Source organism: Pelophylax lessonae (genome assembly GCF_965119305.1).
Source record: "Pelophylax lessonae genome assembly, chromosome: 2".
In the NCBI taxonomy this organism is placed as follows: Eukaryota; Metazoa; Chordata; class Amphibia; order Anura; family Ranidae; genus Pelophylax; species Pelophylax lessonae.
Window position 1 is genome coordinate 332,827,796 of NC_138769.1, and position 18,566 is coordinate 332,846,361.

Below are 18,566 nucleotides of genomic sequence, written 5' to 3' on the forward strand. Positions count from 1 at the left end.
TAAACTTCTATATAAACACAGGGGGTGCCCTCAGAAGTTCAACAAGATTTGGGACAAATGGGTGCAATGCCCTGATACGGCTCAGTAGTGATGTGGGTAGCTACTTTATGCTGACCGTCCTTGTTAAACCAATATTGTTTGCTTGAGTGTTGGGCCGCATGAAAGTAACTGACTACTGCCTTATTTTTTTATTTTTTATTTTTTACTGTGTCTGTCTCTAAGTGTTAATTACTGTGAATATTTGTATTCTTGTACCCCTGTGTATTATGATTAGTCGAAGTTTCAATGCACGGTTTATCTTTGTATTGTACCAAAAGTTTCAATAAACCTCACTGTTTTGAAAAAAAAAAAAAAAAAACCAACAAAAATGACAAAAATCTAGCCCTTTGTTAGTAAACGCGATAACTTTTGCGCAAACCAATCAAAATACGCTTTTTGCGATTTTTTTTACCAAACATATGTAGCATAAAACAAATTGGCCAAAAATGTTAAAAAATTTAGATTTTTACATTTTTTTGGGGGGGAATTTCATATAAAAAAATGTGAAAAATATTTTTATTTTTGCAAAATTGACGCTTTTTTTTTTGTTTATAGCGCATGATCAAAAAATCGCACAGGTGATCAAATACCACCAAAAGAAAGCTCTGTTTGTGGGAAAAAAAAGGACGTCAAATTCGTTTAGGTACAGCGCCGCACGATCGCGCAATTGTCCGTTAAAGTCACGCAGTAAAAAAAATCGCAAAATACCCCCTGGTCAGGAAGGGGGTAAAATCTTCCGGGGCTTAAGTGGTTAAGGGGGCAAATCCTGCCAGTCCAGAAGTGGTTAAAGTAGGAAGTAAAGAGAAGATAGAAATCGCTCTCTGAATAGTGATTTGCACACAGATTGCTATTCAGAAAGGAACAGTCGAACAGTCCTAAGAGTCAGTCTGAATTGTTAATAGTTTGCTTCACAAATGTCCCTCAATGTATGCCAAGTACACAGCAACCTCAGGAAAAATTATAACCTAAAAGTGACTGAATAAACCCCTATGTGCTCTTTTTAGCCCCTCTTTTGCTTTACACTGGCTTTTTCACAAAAACAGATACAGTGATACCCTTTTGACCATCATATTAGCTACAATCCTCAAACAGACAATGAATCACATGAGGAGGAAAGAAGCAAGTCATTCGTGCTCTCCACTACAATCCCCAGCATCCCTTGCGAGCGGCGCTGCTCCTGACGTCAGAGGCGTGCGCCAGGATCCCGGCCTGAGGTGAATTGCTGTGTAACGTCCTGAGCCCAGGGTGCTGATTTACCGGAAAAGAAGAGCTCATTGCAGCCATGGAGTATCTCATCGGGATCCAAGGGTCGGACTACGTAATGGTGGCCGCCGATACCGTGTGTGCCAACAGCATCATCAAGATGAAGCATGGTGAGTGCCAACCGCCATCAGACACAGCACCTGACTGCCATCGCCACCACCATTCTTCCCCGCCATAGGAACCATCAACACACATGATGTATTCATGGCTTATGTACACCTGAAACAGTGTCATCCTCTCCATTATACAAGATCCTTCATAATTATATTTATATCAACTCCTCGTGTAATTCTAGTGACATCTAAAATTATATCCAAGTCTGTATCCTTATAGTAGAGCTAAAGGCAAAACCAAGTTTTCAATAGAGAAAGAGAGGAGTAAAATCCCTGTCAGGTCTATTTTTGCCATCTGTGCCCCATTGGGGTGATTTCGCTTCACTTCCTGTCTCATAGCCAAACAGGAAGTGAGAGGAAATCCCTGCAAATTAAGGGAATTCCTTGCTTGTCACCAGAAATGCCCCCGTTAGAAGATATCCCCTTTATTCCCGTTCTGGGGACAACCCTAAATGTGTGACTTTCTTTTACTTTCACTTTTAATGATAATGGTAAATAGGGTAAATCTCACATACGGGGACACATAAATCTCACATACAGGGTCTCAAGCTCATCCTTGCGACTTGATGAAAAAGAGCAAACTGAACAAATGTTCTAAGCTCTCTCTATTCTATCCAAAAATAATATTGTTGTTCCATGAGTAGGGATGCACCGAATGTTCGGCAACCGAACATTATTCGGCCGAAAATAGCAAAAAAAGCACTTTCAGTGTTCGGCCGAATAAGTAAAAAGGCCGAATAAATTTGTGCCGAACAATGTCCCGACCGGCGACCCGCCATCCCCGAGCATCACTGTAAACATAGCCGGAGGCACTACAGCGGCGGTCACTAAATGGCGGCCCTCGCGATGCTTCCGCCCGGACCGCGAGCCCGCTACCTAGGAGTCCTTCAGTCCCCTTCCTCACTGCGGCTCCCTGCTCACAAGCCGCCGGTGTCCTGTCTGGCCGCGAGTAGGGGGTGTGACGTCACGCGCGCGTCCCGCCCCCTGCTCCTGACTGCGGCTCCTTCACACTCGGTCCAGCGAGCTAGGACGTGACACTATGTGCACGCCCCGCCCCCCTGTTCGCGGCTTTTGGCTCCGACCTGGCTGCAGTTCAGGTATGTGGAGCACATTTGGGGGAGAATACGGTAGCTGCACAAGCATTAGTGTGCAGACTGGCATATTTTGCCATATGTTGCCATGCTCATTAGAGTGCCCTATAAAGTGCCCCTTAAAAAAAAAAAAGAAAAAAAATGTGCCCAACAGAGTGCTCCCTTGACATAAAATGTGGCCATCAGCGTGCCCTTTATTTTATGCTAAGGGACATGCTGATGAGCATATTTTATGTTAAGGGGCACTCTGATGGGCATATTTTATGTTAAGAGCAACGCTGATTTAAATGTTTTGCCCATCAGAGTGCCCCCTAACATAAAATGTGCTCATCAGCGTGCCCCCTAAAAATTGGCAAAATAAATGGAAAAAATGCGAAACACCGCGTTCGGTATTCGGCCTTCGGCCAAGCATTTCATTATTATTCGGCTTCGGCCAAGAATTTCATTTCGGTGCATCCCTATCCATGAGCTTTACTTTACCCCTAAAAAAGGACCTGCTATTACTCTAAACCTCCTTTAAGTGCCGGTTCACATATGCCATGTCAGCCATCACATGTGATTCAAAAAAGTAGCGCTATATAATATGACAAAAGTTAATGAATTCATTCATCATTATTAAAATATCCATACTGTGAAAATTAGCCACAGGGTGAATCCTTCACCAAAACGAAATGGCCTCTTACCAGAAAATCGTGACCCTCAAGGTCATCAACACTTGTGGGATTATCCCGCCAGGGCCTCTGGGATGAGAAGTAGCATGAAGTCCATGGATCCAAAAGGCTGTTAACACCACGTCCACCTCCACTTGCTACGACTGTTAATCACTTCCCATGTTAAAGATAATAATCCTTCAGAGTGTAAATTGTATCAACTTTATTATAAAATTAAGGCTCCGTTCACATGTCAGCGTATGGATCGCGGGCAGAACCACCGCGGTTCCGCCCGCGATCCGGAGATTATTGCAAATCGCGGGACGCCTGTGCGTTCCCCGTTGATTTGCAATAGCCCCCCAAACGCTGAGCAATGTTGCCGCGATTTCCGCCTGCCGAATCGCGGTAACATCGCGCCAAAAAAAATTGCAGGACGCTTTTCGTACAAGAGCTTCTTTGGCGCGTATTGCGTCCCGCGATTTTTTTTGCGCGATGTTACTGCGATTCGGCAGGCGGAAATCGCGGCAACATCGTTCAGCGTTTGGGGGGCTATTGCAAATCAACGGGCAACGCACAGGCGTCCCGCGATTTGCAATAATCTCCGGATCGCGGGCGGAACCGCGGTGGTTCTGCCCGCGATCCATACGCTGACATGTGAACGGAGCCTAAGAGATGCACTTACAGCAATCCAAACAAAGAATGCATAAAAATAAAGCCAGCCGGCTAATCCAACATCGCCCATCCTTCCGGGATATCACGTGGTGATGTCAGCACGTCGCCACATATGCGAACTGATCTGGGGGTGTTGTTCACTACGTATTGACACCCCCAGCGATTCGCATATGGCAGTGTGAACTGCCTGCGAGTAGAGTGCGATGCGGGAACCCACAGTGGATTTGCAGGGTTCCTACATCACATATGTATGAACCGGCACTAAATTCTTTTTTTTTTGCTGCTGTGGACTGACTTTCTGTTTGGCCCCTTTCACACTTTTGCGACTTGGGATTGCAAAGTTGCATGACAAGTTGTACTCCATGATTTCCAATAAGTACTGTTCATATCTGTGCAGCTTCAAGTCGCAGCAGCTTCTAAGTAGCACCTGCACTGCTTTGGTCTGACTCATGCATTTTGAGGTCCATAGACCTCAAGATTACACAGGCATTGCCTCAAGTCCAGTCAACACAAGTGTGAATGGGGCCTTATAGGCAATGTAGTAGAGGTGCCCTGAATGAAAATGTTGGTGCCAAAACCGAAAACCACAGTTTTTAAAAGTATTATATATATTTATATAGTAGAGCTGCACAATTCTAGTTAAAATGAGAATCACATATATATATATATATATATATATATAAATGTGTGTATCTATATAGATAGATAGGTAGATATACACACACACTGTTTGGGGGTTCTAAGTTATTTTTTGCTATAAAACATACCCAATAAAAAAATGTAAAAATCTAATTTCCTCGTCAGTTTAGGCCAATATTTATTCTGCTAGATGTTTTTGGTAAAAAAAAAAAAAACACCTCCCAATAAGTGTATATTGATTGGTTTACGCAAAAGTTATTGCGTCTACAAACTTGGCTTCTGTTGGGCCCAATCACAGTGTGAGTAGGTCTCTTGCTTAATGCGTGGCCCAAATCTTATGCACAAAATCATGTACAGGGATGTGATTTAGTTCAGCCAGGCCACCCTGCCACAGTATATATGCGGCAGGAGGTCCGGAAGTGGTTAAGGGTATTCCAACATGATGGAATGAATACCCTAATGGACTTTTTTGTATGTCATGTATTTTACCAAATGTTGGTGCAGCAATCCCTCAATTTTTTTTTTTTTCTTCAAATGACCTGTGGGATGGTCTGATTGCATTACACACAGAGATTCACCAAGTGCTGTTCACCTCACCTGTTTTTGATATATTCAACTTTTTAATTAATATCATGAATTTAAATGAATATGAATTTGTTGGCCATTATTGGCACCTTTAGTGTAGGAAAAGCCCAAGAAATTCTTTGTATGTCTTCACACTGGTCTGTTGGGCTTCTGTTGTGGTGTTAAAAATCTTGCCTGCTGCATTTTTGGTCAGTTAAAAATCCACATCAAAAATGCACCTCCTCGTTGAAATGCATTGAAAACGCATCAATAACGCACCTGTGTTGCGTTTTTGATGCAGTTTTTGAGTGACGTGACCTATGAAAAACACATTATAAGCGCAGTAAAATCACAGCAAAGTCGTGTGTTTTCAGTGCTTTTGTTGGCACCTTTTTCTCTCATCGGCAAAGTGCCAATAACACCAATTTTCGCCCAATGAAATGTCAGTGCATGTGGGAATGTAGCCACTCTCTGTTGCTCACTCCTGAGTTGACCTGTAGTACACCTGATCACAACTAACATGCCCTGCTCACTCCAAAACAACTGAAGTTAGAGGTTTGGGAGCTCACTGAGGACATCACAAAGAGACAGAAAAACTCAGTAAGAAACAGTTTCATGAAAAATAGTTTATAAAAATATTTTATATAAAAAAAAAATAGTTTACAAGACCATTAAAGTGGCTGTAACCCGCAGACATGAAATATGAACAAAGCATATGCCTCTATTGTGTGCTTGTCTCCAGACAATCCAGAGCACTAAATGTTGTTTCTGCCTGTTTTGTTCCTTTTGTTATCAGCATAGAGTCACTTCTGACAAGTTTTCCTGAAGCCAATAGAAAAATGGTGACAGGGGAGGGATCTCCAGCTGATTGACAGCCTCAGCTCTGTTCCTGTGTGATGGGGGTGTGTCCCTTCCCTCCAATCAGCTCTCAGAGCTCTCCTCACTGACCTAATTTCAGCTCTCCACACCCCTGCTTTTCAGAGATGAGATCCCCTGTAAATTCTGCTCTTTGAATGGATGTAGGGGAAAGTCATCTACAGATAAACAGATACAACTTATGTAGGAGGATTTATTTCCTCTCTGTGTATCATCTGAGGCCAATCAAGTAAGTAGTTACTGTATATGGATTATTTTTGAAGAATAAGGATGTTGTGTAGTGTCACACCTTTGTGTGTTTACAAGGTGTCAGTGCACTGTGGCCCCATAAGACAATTTTGGACACACCGTGGGGTTGATTTACTAAAACTGGAGAGTGCAAAATCTGGTGCAGCTCTGCAAAGAAATCCACCAGCTTCCAGGTTTTATTGTCAAAGCTTAAAGTGGTTCTAAAGCCTGAAGGTTTTTTTACCTTCATGCATTGTATGCATAAAGGTAAAAAACCTTCTGTGTGCAGCAGCCCCCTCTCTATTCAGTGATGTCTACAAGAGCTGTGACTCGATGGCTCCCACTGCTGTCAATCACAGCCACAACCTTGTTGAAAACAGCAAAGTGCGCTTATACTATCCAGTCCCCTCCACCTTTAAAGAGGAGCTCCCCCCCCCCCCCCCCAAAAAAAAATGTATTTTAATACAAGAACACTTACCTGTCCAGGGATCCAGCAGTGACCTCACCCAAGCTGATTTTTCAGTTGGCTTCAGGTGCCAGGATCTCAAGTTAGGGAAACAGGCAGTGAAGCTTTGCATCTTCACAACTGGTTTCCTCTTGCGCATGCATGGGCCTTGCTGTGCCTTGTTAATGCTCCCGTAGTCTTCTGGGACTTGACATGTGTCCCAGGCTGCGGGGGGGGGGGGGGGGTACGATGACAAACCTCCCGCTCAGATCGTTGCGGCGCATCTGACCAGAAGTGGGATTGGGTACCTGTGATATCCAGGTACCTGCCCCCCCCCCCCCCCAAATTGCCAAATGTGGCAGTGGAGGAGTTTAGGTGAGGTTCTGAAATGTATCTGTAAGGAAGAGCATTAGATTTATACTTGCCTTACCCCCATCTTCCACCTGTAGCACCTAAACGAGGATGACATTAGACTTTCTGACTAGGTCCTGAGGAATACAGAGCTTGTGAAATCTTGCAATGGTCTGGAGTGTCATGTTGCAATATTTGGCCTGCACTACACTCCCCAGGAATTTCTCCAGGAGGACTGTGACATTACACCCAGCAAGTGTTAAATACAGGGGTAAGGTAAGTATAATTCTAATGTTTTTTTATTTTTTGGTAACTTTATGGAACTACCAACATAAGCAGAGTGTCCAAACAGTTTATGCTGAACATTGCATGTGAACACATTAAAGTCCTGCTTGATAGCAGGCAGCAGAAGATATGCACCAGTATTCTAATTAGACATAGAAGTCGTCTTTGTGTACCTCTCTTACACCAGTTTCCTTTTGTTACTAAGGCCTGTCCTCTAGACCCCACTAACTGCCTTTCTCTTGAACAGTAAGCACCTTCATTGGTCTCTTGACATACTCACTGGATATAGTTATGTAAAGCCTCTTTTCCACTGAGTGGTACGGTACGGTTTGGTTCAGTACGGTACGGTTTGGAACGGTAGACATTGCGTTTCCACTGCCAATAGTACCCTTTCATGATAGGCGTGGTTTAGCAGAAAAGCTGTGATAGACGATTCTCTGTCAACCAATCAAAGTTCTGCAGAGTGTAGCTCCACCCTGTTGGTACGGTACTAATGTGCTTGGTACCCCAACGAAAGGGTCCCAAAAAAGTGGTACAGTGCGGTTCGGAATTAGGGTACCATTCACAATGGAAACGGCAAAAATAGCGTACCGTACCGCTCAGTGGAAACGAGCCATAAGTTGGCAAGGCTTAGGCTGGCCATGCATTATGCAAATGTATTTCCTTCAACCATGGGTTGAAGGAAATAAAATTTCTTAATTTTCCATCAACACATTCAGTATTAATGGGGGTATCCCTCCCACTGCGATATTGTGTTCTGACAGTGGGAGGTTACCTTGTTGTCAGAATCTGGTTACTGACAGCAGTAATTGTACAAAAAAAGTGACAGGCTGGTTGTATTGAAGCTGAATAATCGACCAACTTAAGTACAACCAGCCTGCCCATAGATCAAAATTTTGATCTGTCTATGGCTTCTTTTAGCCATGAAGCCAAAAAATGTAGGCCTCAAGTAACAAAGGTAAATTTCTGTTCTAAAGCTGAACAGGGAATTTTGTTTTTTGCATACTTACATTGGTCCAGCTTGGCATTATATAAGTATGTAAGTAAGTATATAAGTATCTGATAAGTGGAAGGCCTTTGGGGATGCTGGATAGCATGATAGCCATGATCTTCCAGCTTCCCCCCCACACTGCCTGCAGAGGAACACTCACTCAGCACCTCCATTATTCATAGAATGCCTTTTTTCAACAAATACAAGACATTTTGTGATTGGGCGAGGTGGAAATTGTGGTGGTGAATTCACCATCCCCCATCTCATCCAATTAGAGAATGTCTTGTATTCACTGAAAATAAAAATTAGAATTCTAGAATTTATTCATAGAACTATGAATGGTGGCGGTGCCGAGTGAGCTAACATCCCCCATCCCATCCATCCATGCGCAGAAGGGCAGTCTGTTGGAGCAGCACCTAGAATCGCAGCTATTACTGCATGTAGTGCAGACTACTACAGTGTGGCCCTCTGGGTATCACATATACATATTTATATTAAGCCAAGATGGACCAATGTACATTTGCAAATAAATAAAATTCCTGCTGAATTCAGCTTTAAATCATACATTTGCCCCCTATGCCGGATGTAAGAGCCTGATAATAAAACAGCGGGAAGAGCTGAAAGAAACATAGTGTTTAAAAATGTGTTTATTGAGGAGCTGTATAAGATGGGAGGTAGTGAAGAAAGAGAAGGTTAGAGCGTGTGGGCTGGTTTGAGAGCTGTGAGTCATTGTAGAAATCTGTCACATCATGGTGTCGGTGTGAGTTGCTGGAAGAGAAAGTGAAAGAATCTGCAGCTCCTCGCAGCTTCCTGCTTTTCTGCATATCCGTTCTCAGCAAAAATCCCCAAACTTTTATTTCCACCTATTCTCATACACATGTTACATTATATCATAGACTGGAATTTTTCCTTTCTTATTTCTTTACCAATATGTTCAAATAAAGATGGATCTAATCCAGGGGGTGACTAGAAATTGCGTCCTGGCTCCTGGGTTGCCGTCTGAATGCTCCACACACCCTGCGGCGCGCCCCCCTCACTATGTATCTTGGGCTCTGCTTGCCCAGGACCGGCATAGTGGGTGCTTCCGGGTAGAAAATATATGTAATGATTTGGGTGTTTTATGAAATATTCGGGACTAAAATTTTATTTATTAAACATGTGCAAAAAAACGCAAAAACGTCTCTGGCAGCGAAAGGATAAGTTCACCTTCAGGAACATGTTACATGTTCTACCCGTAAGCTTCGTTCGTTAACTTTTTTTAGCTGGCTCCTAGATTCAAAGCAAATTTGTCAAGGCCTGATCGAACCCACTCTGTATTACATGGATTTAGGAGTGTCAGCATTTAAAGGTGGGCAATGTAATGTCTGTAGGACTTTTACTGCTAGCCTTAAGAAAAGCTCTACTCCGATAAATAAGCAGGCATCCTTTTCTGTCCGCCTTATGAAAATGCTAAGTAACTGGCCGCCTGTTAACATCAGTGCTCTGAGTCTTTGATTCTGTACAAGCATGCATTAGGTAAAGGCATAGGGGGAAGTCAGAGTGCCTTATCTGTATACCTGTTGTGGATGAGTGCCTTAGAAAGTTTTGACTCCTTTGGATAAGCAGGTCAGCCAGACAACTACCATTTTCTACAAGATAGTGGTAGCCTCCATACGCTGATCAGCCATAACATAATGACCACTGACAGATTAAGTGAGCAACATGGATTAGCTTGTTACATTGGCACCTCAAAGTGGGTGGGATTTATTGGTCAGAAAGTGAAAATGTTGTCCCTGAAGTTGATGTGTTGAAAGCAGGACAAAATGGGCCTGGGTAAGAATTTGTGCGTCTTTGACAAGGGTTAAATGGTAATGGCTAGATAACTGGGGCAGAGCAAGTCCAAAATGGCAGCTCTTATGGGATGTTCCCAGTCTGTAGTGGTCAGGAGGTAAACTGGTGAACCAGCAACAGGGTCACGGGCGGCCAAGGCTCATTCATGGAGTTGTAAAGTCAGGAAGGTTTTTTATCTTTATGCATTAAGATAAAAATCCTTCTGTGTGTACCAGACCCCCAGCACCCCTAATACTTACCTGTGCCCTCTCTCTGTCCAGCGATGTCCACGAGTCCCTCAGCTGTCCTGGGACTCTCCCTCCTGATTGGCTGAGATACAGCCGCAGTGCCAGCTGCTCCCACCGCTGTCAGTCAAAGTCAGTGAGCCAATCAGGAGAGGGGACGGGGCCAACTAGCAGCTCTGTGTCTGAATGGACACACAGAGCTGCAGCTTGGCTCGGGTGCCCCCATAGCAAGCTGCTTGCTGTGGGGGCACTCCATAGGAGGGAGGGAGCAGAAACGAGGGACCCGAGAAGATGAGGATCCATGCTGCTCTGTGTAAAACCAACCGCACAGAGGAGGTAATTATAATATGTTATTTTTAAAAAATAAAAAAATGAGACTTTACAATCCCTTTAAAGCATGTGTGGCCCATGTGGTCTTATTCAATTGAGAAGATACTGTAGCTAAAAAAGCTAGTTCAGATACCATGTGTGTTCTGACAACTTTCTCTTGCAGTTTGTTGTGCATGGGGGCTGTGTAGCTACAGACCGGTTAGAGTGTCCATGCTGGCCTGTAATGTATTCTATCATTTCTGATCATGCGTGGTCTCAGTCACTTACAAATACTATACTGATTACACCAAAAACGCTCGTTCTATTCTCTTACGAGAGAAATTTTCACGCTTGTCCTTTCAGATAGTTTTGCATGAACTGTTGTGATGGGTTCTCAAAAGCTGCATACTAACGAATAGATTATCGCACGATCGATTCGAAAGCGTTATTTTTCATCCGATTTTCTTGTGTGATAGACGTCACTCTATTTACAATATTACCGTCTGTACTAATAATTGGGGTACATGATGATTTTAACTCCTATATTTTTTTAAATATGCCATTGTGCTTTTTCCTACAGATGTGGACAAAATGTTCAAGATGAGTGAGAAGATCCTTCTTCTGTGTGTGGGAGAGGCTGGAGATACCGTGCAGTTTGCAGAGTACATTCAGAAGAATGTGCAGTTGTACAAAATGAGAAATGGTGAGTTTTAGGAATTACTGATTTTGTAATTTTTTTGGTTGACTTTACTGATTATCTCCGCGTCTGTCAATGCTGGTTTTCACATGGTGGAAACAAGGTTTCACAGCCCTCTACTACCTCTGATTGGTCAAGATTTTCTGAAATTCCTTAACGTGTATCTTGATAAAACCTTTTTTTTTTTTGAATAGAGTAGGGAAGGGTTAGGACCCCAGAATTTGTGTGCAGTCAGTGTCATCGCTGGCAAGATTCACTCTCTTCCTGGTGACCATGAGAATGAAGCAGGGAAATTAAGGGAGTTCATCCCAGCAGAAGCAAAAATCCTGACAGGGGTTCAACTATTCTCTATTCTCTCTAATCCGGTGAGGGGAACTCTTAAAACATGACCTGATGAGGATACTCGAGGACTGCAAAAACACAGAAAAAAAAGTTTTTGGGTTTTTTTTTTTTGCATACTTCCAGATAGGGACAAAGGTATGTTAATTGACACTAATGCTTTCACCTCCTGATTCTGTAAAGAAAGAAATCTGGAAATTATTGCACAACTAATAAGTGCCTGGTTACACTAATGCCTTGCATTAAGTTCCGTTGTAAAAAAAGAAAAAATTGCTTCATTCTTAACTTTAGCATATTTAAATATATAGTGTAGCATGCCTTTAAAGGAGAAGTTTAACCAAAGCTTTTTTGGCCCTACTTCTGTGGATCTAAGGAGTGCAGTTAATTCTGCACTCCTTAGACCCGTTTTCAGCTGACAACGATCTAAGCCCAGCTGTTGGCTGATGTCAAAGACCCGGTCCAGGCTCTGAAAAGATCATGACCATATGGTCAGGATCCGCCCACAATCCTGGACCGGCAGCTGGCTCAGCCTCTGAGCGAGTCACTGAAAGCCTGAGCTAGCTGCTTCCACCCCCTTCACAGGCCAGTGCTCTAGCAGTCCAGTGCTCTAGTGAGCGGTGGAGGGACAGCACAGAGAGCCAGTGATTGACAGTCATCAGCTCTCTGAAGGCTGAAGACTGAGAACTGAGCGATCAGGAGTGTTTGATCGCACTGTTCTTGGTCTTAGAGGCGGCAAGGGACAACTTTAGCTGGGATTGGTGCTGCAGCTATTTAGGTAAGTATGATTTTTTTTTTTTCAACCCAATACCTTTCTTTTAAATGCACAGGCACGTGCAACACTAGTTATTTTTGCATTTAAAAGGAAACACAAACTGAAGCTGCCAGTGTTGACTTCTTCTAGAAGCCTGGCTTTGAAACCAGTGACTTTGGGTCTTTTTTTTTTTTTAATCAGTGACTTAGAAGAAGTACATAAAGTACATGTGCACATCAGGTTTGATTTCACCTGTGGTATGCTTGTTTAGGGTCAGTGACTCAAAGTATTGAAATCAGAGACAGCCAAATATGTAGTATTTTCTGCAGGAGATTCGAGCAGAGGTGCTGCATGTTTCTCTCAGTGCAAATGCCCATTAAATTGCCTTTGGTGCAAACATGCCTTAGAACAGCAAGTTGTCCTTATGTAATGGATGGGAGTTGAAAGCATGCTTATCTTTTAGAAGCAAATAAACTCAGAGTGATCCTTTCCTTCTCTGTGCGAATAGTAAATATTAAAATATTTTAAGAACTACCAAGATCTCATTTATATCTATTAATTTTTTTTATTATTATTATTTTTGTAGGGTATGAACTGTCTCCCAGTGCAGCTGCAAACTTTACACGCAGAAACTTGGCTGACTATCTTAGAAGCAGGGTGAGTTCATTATGATCTGTAACTATTTTAATGTTCCCTACAGACATCAATGGTTACGCAGAGACAGCTGGCAAACTAGATGTCTCTGCCAGGCAAATGGCATTTTCAGAAGCAGTCCACCGGTTTCTCCCATTTTTCTTTCATGTCAACTTTAATTAAATAAACATGGGAGGCATCCTACATGTTTTGTTCATGTATTGCCTATCTCCTGGTGAGAACCGTCAAAATAACATTTGTCTTTATCATCCATTGTGTCAATTTCATTTTAGCCTTTGTGATTGCATCCTAATGTCGGGGGATATTTTCTGGACTTTTAAATGTATCGTTGTTAAATACAGCTGTTAGACATTTTGTCTGTTTGATCATTGTTCTTCTTTCCAGTAAAGTATTATTTATGGGAGAATGTTGACAGCAGCAAAAATCCTCATCTGTATTACAAGCTGCTACTTAGGAAGGAAGCAGCAGGAACCTTGTGAGCTCCTCTCCTCATTTAACATCTAGCTACAGTTTAATATTCGGGTGCTCACATAACCCTCTGAAACAGATGGTGCAGGTAAAGCTGTTATTTTTAAGTATCCTGTCTCCCAAGTGCTGAAATCCATTTGCTATACACGCCGAAAGTTAATGCCGCTAACGAGGGTAATTGAACACGCTTTTTGGCAGACACATTTAGCAGGATGTGACATGGTGCCATGTTTAGTCCTGACTCCTTTATTTTGTGAGTGCCAGCCCTTTTCCTCCCTCTGATAGGGGTCCTGCATCGCCCTTTCCATTCTCCTGTGTGCCCGTATTTTCTGCACCTGTTCCAGATGGGTAACTCAGTGGGGGGACACTGGCAGAGGCAGATGTGTTTTGCATGCCGGAGATGTAGCGCTGTGCTACAGATGGTGATGCCTAAGAGGGAGTGGGGTGTGTAAAACTATTGTTAAAGATCACAGTGTTCAGAGCCCCTGCTGTTACCACTGTACAGCTTCTGAAATGTAGCAATTGGTACAGATTGTCCCCTCTTTTTGGTGACCAATTATTACATTTTATTAACATTAAATTTGGAGTCCAAATAAGTTTTTCAAACGTGATCATTTTTTCCACATGACATAATGTATGATTTTTGAATTTCATTTTGATATTTAGAGGTAACAGCTGAAGTGCCATTCCCATATTATTATTATTATTATTATTTCCATCTCTAGTAATGTGGCAGTAGCCTCATAAACAATGACAGTCTTTTGTAACCTGTTTGCACTCTCTTGGCGTATGTGAAATGGAGTTTTCAGGTATGCTTACAGGTACAGCTTTTTGGAATAGATATACTAGTAGGTGTCAACGGCGGGTAGCAGGACATGTGTCTGGCACAGCAGAATCTCAGACCTCTAAGGCTACATGTCTGGACAGCATTAGCCAGGGGTGGCGTCTAGCGAGAATTACTAGATTCTTGTTGGCAGTTCTGCTGCAGCTGTCAGATTGGTACTCTATACATCAATGGCTGACGCCACTACTGTTCACATGTATCTAGAGCATTACATGCAAATAGAGACTTTGACTGACAAGTATGCATGCAAGGTCGGTGTTTCTGCAAAGTTTTGGCTGCACACATACTGGCTGTGGATAATTGGTCATTTTGTAGGTGGCCATATAACCGAGTTTTGCTTCCTCCAGAGGCAGCCTGTTGCCACCCCTGAATGCAGCAAATTGTCCTCACCCTATCGCCTATGTGAATGTAGCCTAACTTGCAGCTGTCGGATAAGAAGGCAGTATGTATATAATCATGAATATGGATAAAAAGAGAAATTACCCATTGTGACATAAACTGAAGACTGTTTCAGCTCTTGGTACTGGCATAACAATCATGGGGTTTGTAAGGCTTCTAACTTGTCCCCAGTGGGATGAGGGTTGCACAAGACCAAAAAGAGCCACTCCCTCCAACACCTATCCTATGCAGGGCAACTCGCCACCTCGAAGGGACCACTGTCCCCTCCAAAACAAGGGGCTTGTTTAGTAACTGGAGAAAAACACATGCGCCATCTGAGTGCAGCATAACATGTTTATTAGTGGCAGAAGAAACGTACTCACACTTAGGTACAGAGTGTGCTTCTGGCTCATAAAGTCATGTCCTAACATAAGGGTCCCCTAGGAGGAGGGATGCCTCAGGATGGCCTCGGTGGCTGCCTAATCCTAGGATGTGGCTGATAGTTGTCAGCCTCTCTGCGGCTCTGTAGATAGTCCGGCGGCTTCTCCTGTGCTCGACTTCCGGGTGCTGGAGGGTTGCCAAGGCGACGCGTTTGCGGAGCATGCGCTCCTTCTTCAGGCCTGAATGACTAGCCTATTGCATTAGACTTGTCATGCTGTAATGGTCTCATATGCATTGTACTTTAATGTATGACATTTTTATTGCTCTTGGCCACCCACCCTGTCCCATTACCCATAGGGGCCAGCACAAATCCGCCTTGTACCAGTATATTTTATTTTTTGTTACCTCCAAAACAATATGGGTGGTGATAAGGTACAGAGAAGGGCTTTGCCACCAAATGAGTGGTAGGATGAGGAAAAAAACAGCGTAAGCTGCACATTGGAAACTTTTACTAAAACCACCTGGGGTCAAAGCTTCTCATACATCTTCCTGTTCAGTGACAGGAAAACAATTGTTTAACTTTGTCTCTTGTCCCTTAAGTGACCTGAGACTATCACAAATTATTTCATTTCTGATAACTTTATTAAATAACTCAGTATATTCTAAGTTAAAATGGTATTTTTTTAAATAATAAACATGTTATAGTTGCCTACCATGTGCAGTGGTTTTTCACAGAGCAGCTCCAATCCTCTTCTTTTCGGGTCCCCTGCGGGTGCTCCTGGCTCCACCCCCCTCAAGCAGTGTCCCCAGAAAAAGGCGCTTGCCCCAGGGGCACTGCTGCATGCTCACTCCTGAGCTGCTGCTGTGTCCATACGACTCATAGAACCATGGCTCCGCCCCCCCTTCTCTCCTTATTAGCTTACTGGCTGTGATCGACATCAGTGGGCGCTAATGGGCTCCCACTGCTGTTTAAGCCAATGAGGAGGAAGTGTCCTGGGACAGCCGAGGCTCTCGTGAACATCCCTGGATCGGCGGGAGCTCAGGTAAGGATTGGTTGCTGCCCACTGAAGGTTTTTTTTTTTTTTTGACTCTTCAACCTTTAGTACTACTTTGGGCTTTGGGAGTTGCGTTACCCTTACATAATTGTTCGAAGGTTCTAAATCAGTAATACAGAAATGGCCTCTTTATGCCAGCTTTATCACTTTATAGGCAACACAAGTATGTTTTATGTTATAAGTTTCAGTATGAAATTTAAGAACATATTTTGCTTTTTTAATAAAGGAGCATGGTGATTTAGGACTGAGTACACAGCTTTATACACTTGTTGTTAAACAAGGAGCCTGTTGCCATGTCACTTAGCCTGGTTCCTACCCTTTGTGTAATAAGGTAGGTGTTTGTCTTTACTCTGCTGATACAGATACAGCATCACAGGTGTAAATTCCCTAGCCCCTATGCAAGTCTCTCTGGGGGATCTGAAACTGAGACAGCGTTGTTATCTCACTCCTGAAGAGAGAGCGTAGACGTGCTAAGCAGCAAATGCCTGCTGAGAGCTGGTAACTCGCCTGCTCAGCAAAAGAAGCTTTTCTTTGCTCTGAATTGTAACAAAGGTGTCCAAGTCACTTTGGGAACATTTAAACAACCTAGGAGTTAGAGCTGCACGATTTAATCGTAAAAAAATTGCGATCTCGATTCCCCCCCTCACGATCTTAATGCATGTCCTCGATTCTTACAGAGCTGTTCTCTGCTCACTCACAGCTGTCAAAAAAAAAAAAAGAGCCCCAACAAATGTTTATCAACATTGTTAAAGAGGTTGTAAACTCAAGAAATGAAAAAAAAAAAAAAACCTGTAAGACAAAGGCATAATGAGCTAGTATGCATGGTATACTAGCTCATTATGAAATACTTACCTTAGAACGAAGCCCCACAGTGCTGCCCTCTCAGCAGTGACACGGCCGACATTTTCGGCTGTCCTGCTTCCTGGTTCGTGTCCTCCGGCCATCTGATTGGCCGGAGGCGCGATGACATCACTCCCGCGCATGCGTGCGGGAGCCGCCATTCACGGCACGAATGGCTGTTCCTTCAGAGCGCATGCGCCAAAGACGTCATCGGCTGCATGAAAAGTAAATATCTCCTAAATAGTACATGTTTAGGATATTTACAGTACCTATAGGCAATCCTTATTATAGGCTTACCTATAGGTACATCTTACACAGGGGGCTTTACAAGCTCTTAGAGCCGGTTCACACTGGGGCGACCTGTCAGGCGACCTGGTCGCCTGACAGGTCGCCTGCCATAGAGAAGCTGTGGACCCGTTCTAATAGGAGCGACACAAGTCGCTCCGACTTAGAAAAAGGGTTTGGAGCTTCTTTGGGGCGACCCGGAGCGACCTGCATTGACTTCAATGTTATGAAGTCCGTGCCGGCCGCTCCGAGGTCGCGGTGCGAGCAGCGCACCGCGACTTGTGAGGTCGCCCCGGCAAGTCGGATCGCTCTAATGTGAACTGGCTCTTAGGCTGCATTCACACTTGAGCGTAGCGTTTTTTACCGCGGTTTTACCGCGATTTTTTCAGGCGTTTTTCATTGACATCTATCAAAAACGCTGGTAATCAGCCCAAAAAGAAGCTCATGTACTTTTTTCAGCTACAGGCGTTTTGCAAAACGCTCAGATGTGAACAGGGGCCATTTAAATGAATGGGGTTTTACTTGTTGGGCGTTTTGGAAGCGTTTCTTTTGAGCGTTTTTGGAGCTGAAAACGCCCAGGTGTGAATGGAGCCTTAAAGGCTGCTAGATAACTATAAACACAATGTTTTACAATGTATCTTTTAGTTCTTTTTGATCAAAGGGATGAACTTAGGTCTGTAAGTGAGGGCAGTTTAACCTCTTAAAGACTAAGCCTTTTTCTGACACTTGTTGCTTACAAGTTAAAATCAGTATTTTTTGCTAGAAAATTACTTAGAGCCCCAAAACGTATTTTATAGATATATATATATATATATATATATATATATATATATATAAATCTCATTATTTTTTTTATAGCAGAGACCCTAGAGAATAAAATGGCGCTTGTTGCAATCTTTTATGTCACACTGTATTTGCTCAGAAGTCTTTTAAACACAGTTTTTTGTGAAAAAATACACTAAAAAACGAAACAGTAAAGTTAGCCCAGTTGTTTTGTACAATGTAAAAGATGATACGCCAAGAATTGTGATCCTTATTCTAAGCAAAAAAATTGTGATTCTCATTTTATCCAGAATGGTGCAGCTCTTCTAGGAATCCTATGAAAATATTGCAGTGAATGCAGAAATTAGAGTTTAGAACTTATTTATCTAAGTAAGCTAGTAAGCTCATTTTAGACACCCAAGTACTTTAACTTAACTAAAGCTAAACCTCTATATATACAGTGTTAAGAGTTGTTTTCCTGCCAAACGAGTTGTAATTTCGTTTAGCCACTCATGTGATTTACACACCAATACCATACTGAT

General features: G+C 43.0%; 1 protein-coding gene across 1 annotated transcript in view; it reads left to right on the top strand.

Moving 5' to 3' along the window:
* The first annotated feature begins 1,204 nt into the window (after positions 1-1,204).
* Positions 1,205-18,566, top strand: part of PSMB2 (proteasome 20S subunit beta 2) — a 34,405-nt gene continuing 17,043 nt past the window's right edge. The window contains exons 1-3 of the mRNA XM_082244492.1: positions 1,205-1,412; positions 11,151-11,273; positions 12,944-13,014. Of these exons, the coding sequence (XP_082100618.1) occupies positions 1,322-1,412; positions 11,151-11,273; positions 12,944-13,014 (285 nt within the window). The 5' untranslated portion in view covers positions 1,205-1,321. The remainder of the gene's footprint in view (positions 1,413-11,150; positions 11,274-12,943; positions 13,015-18,566) is intronic.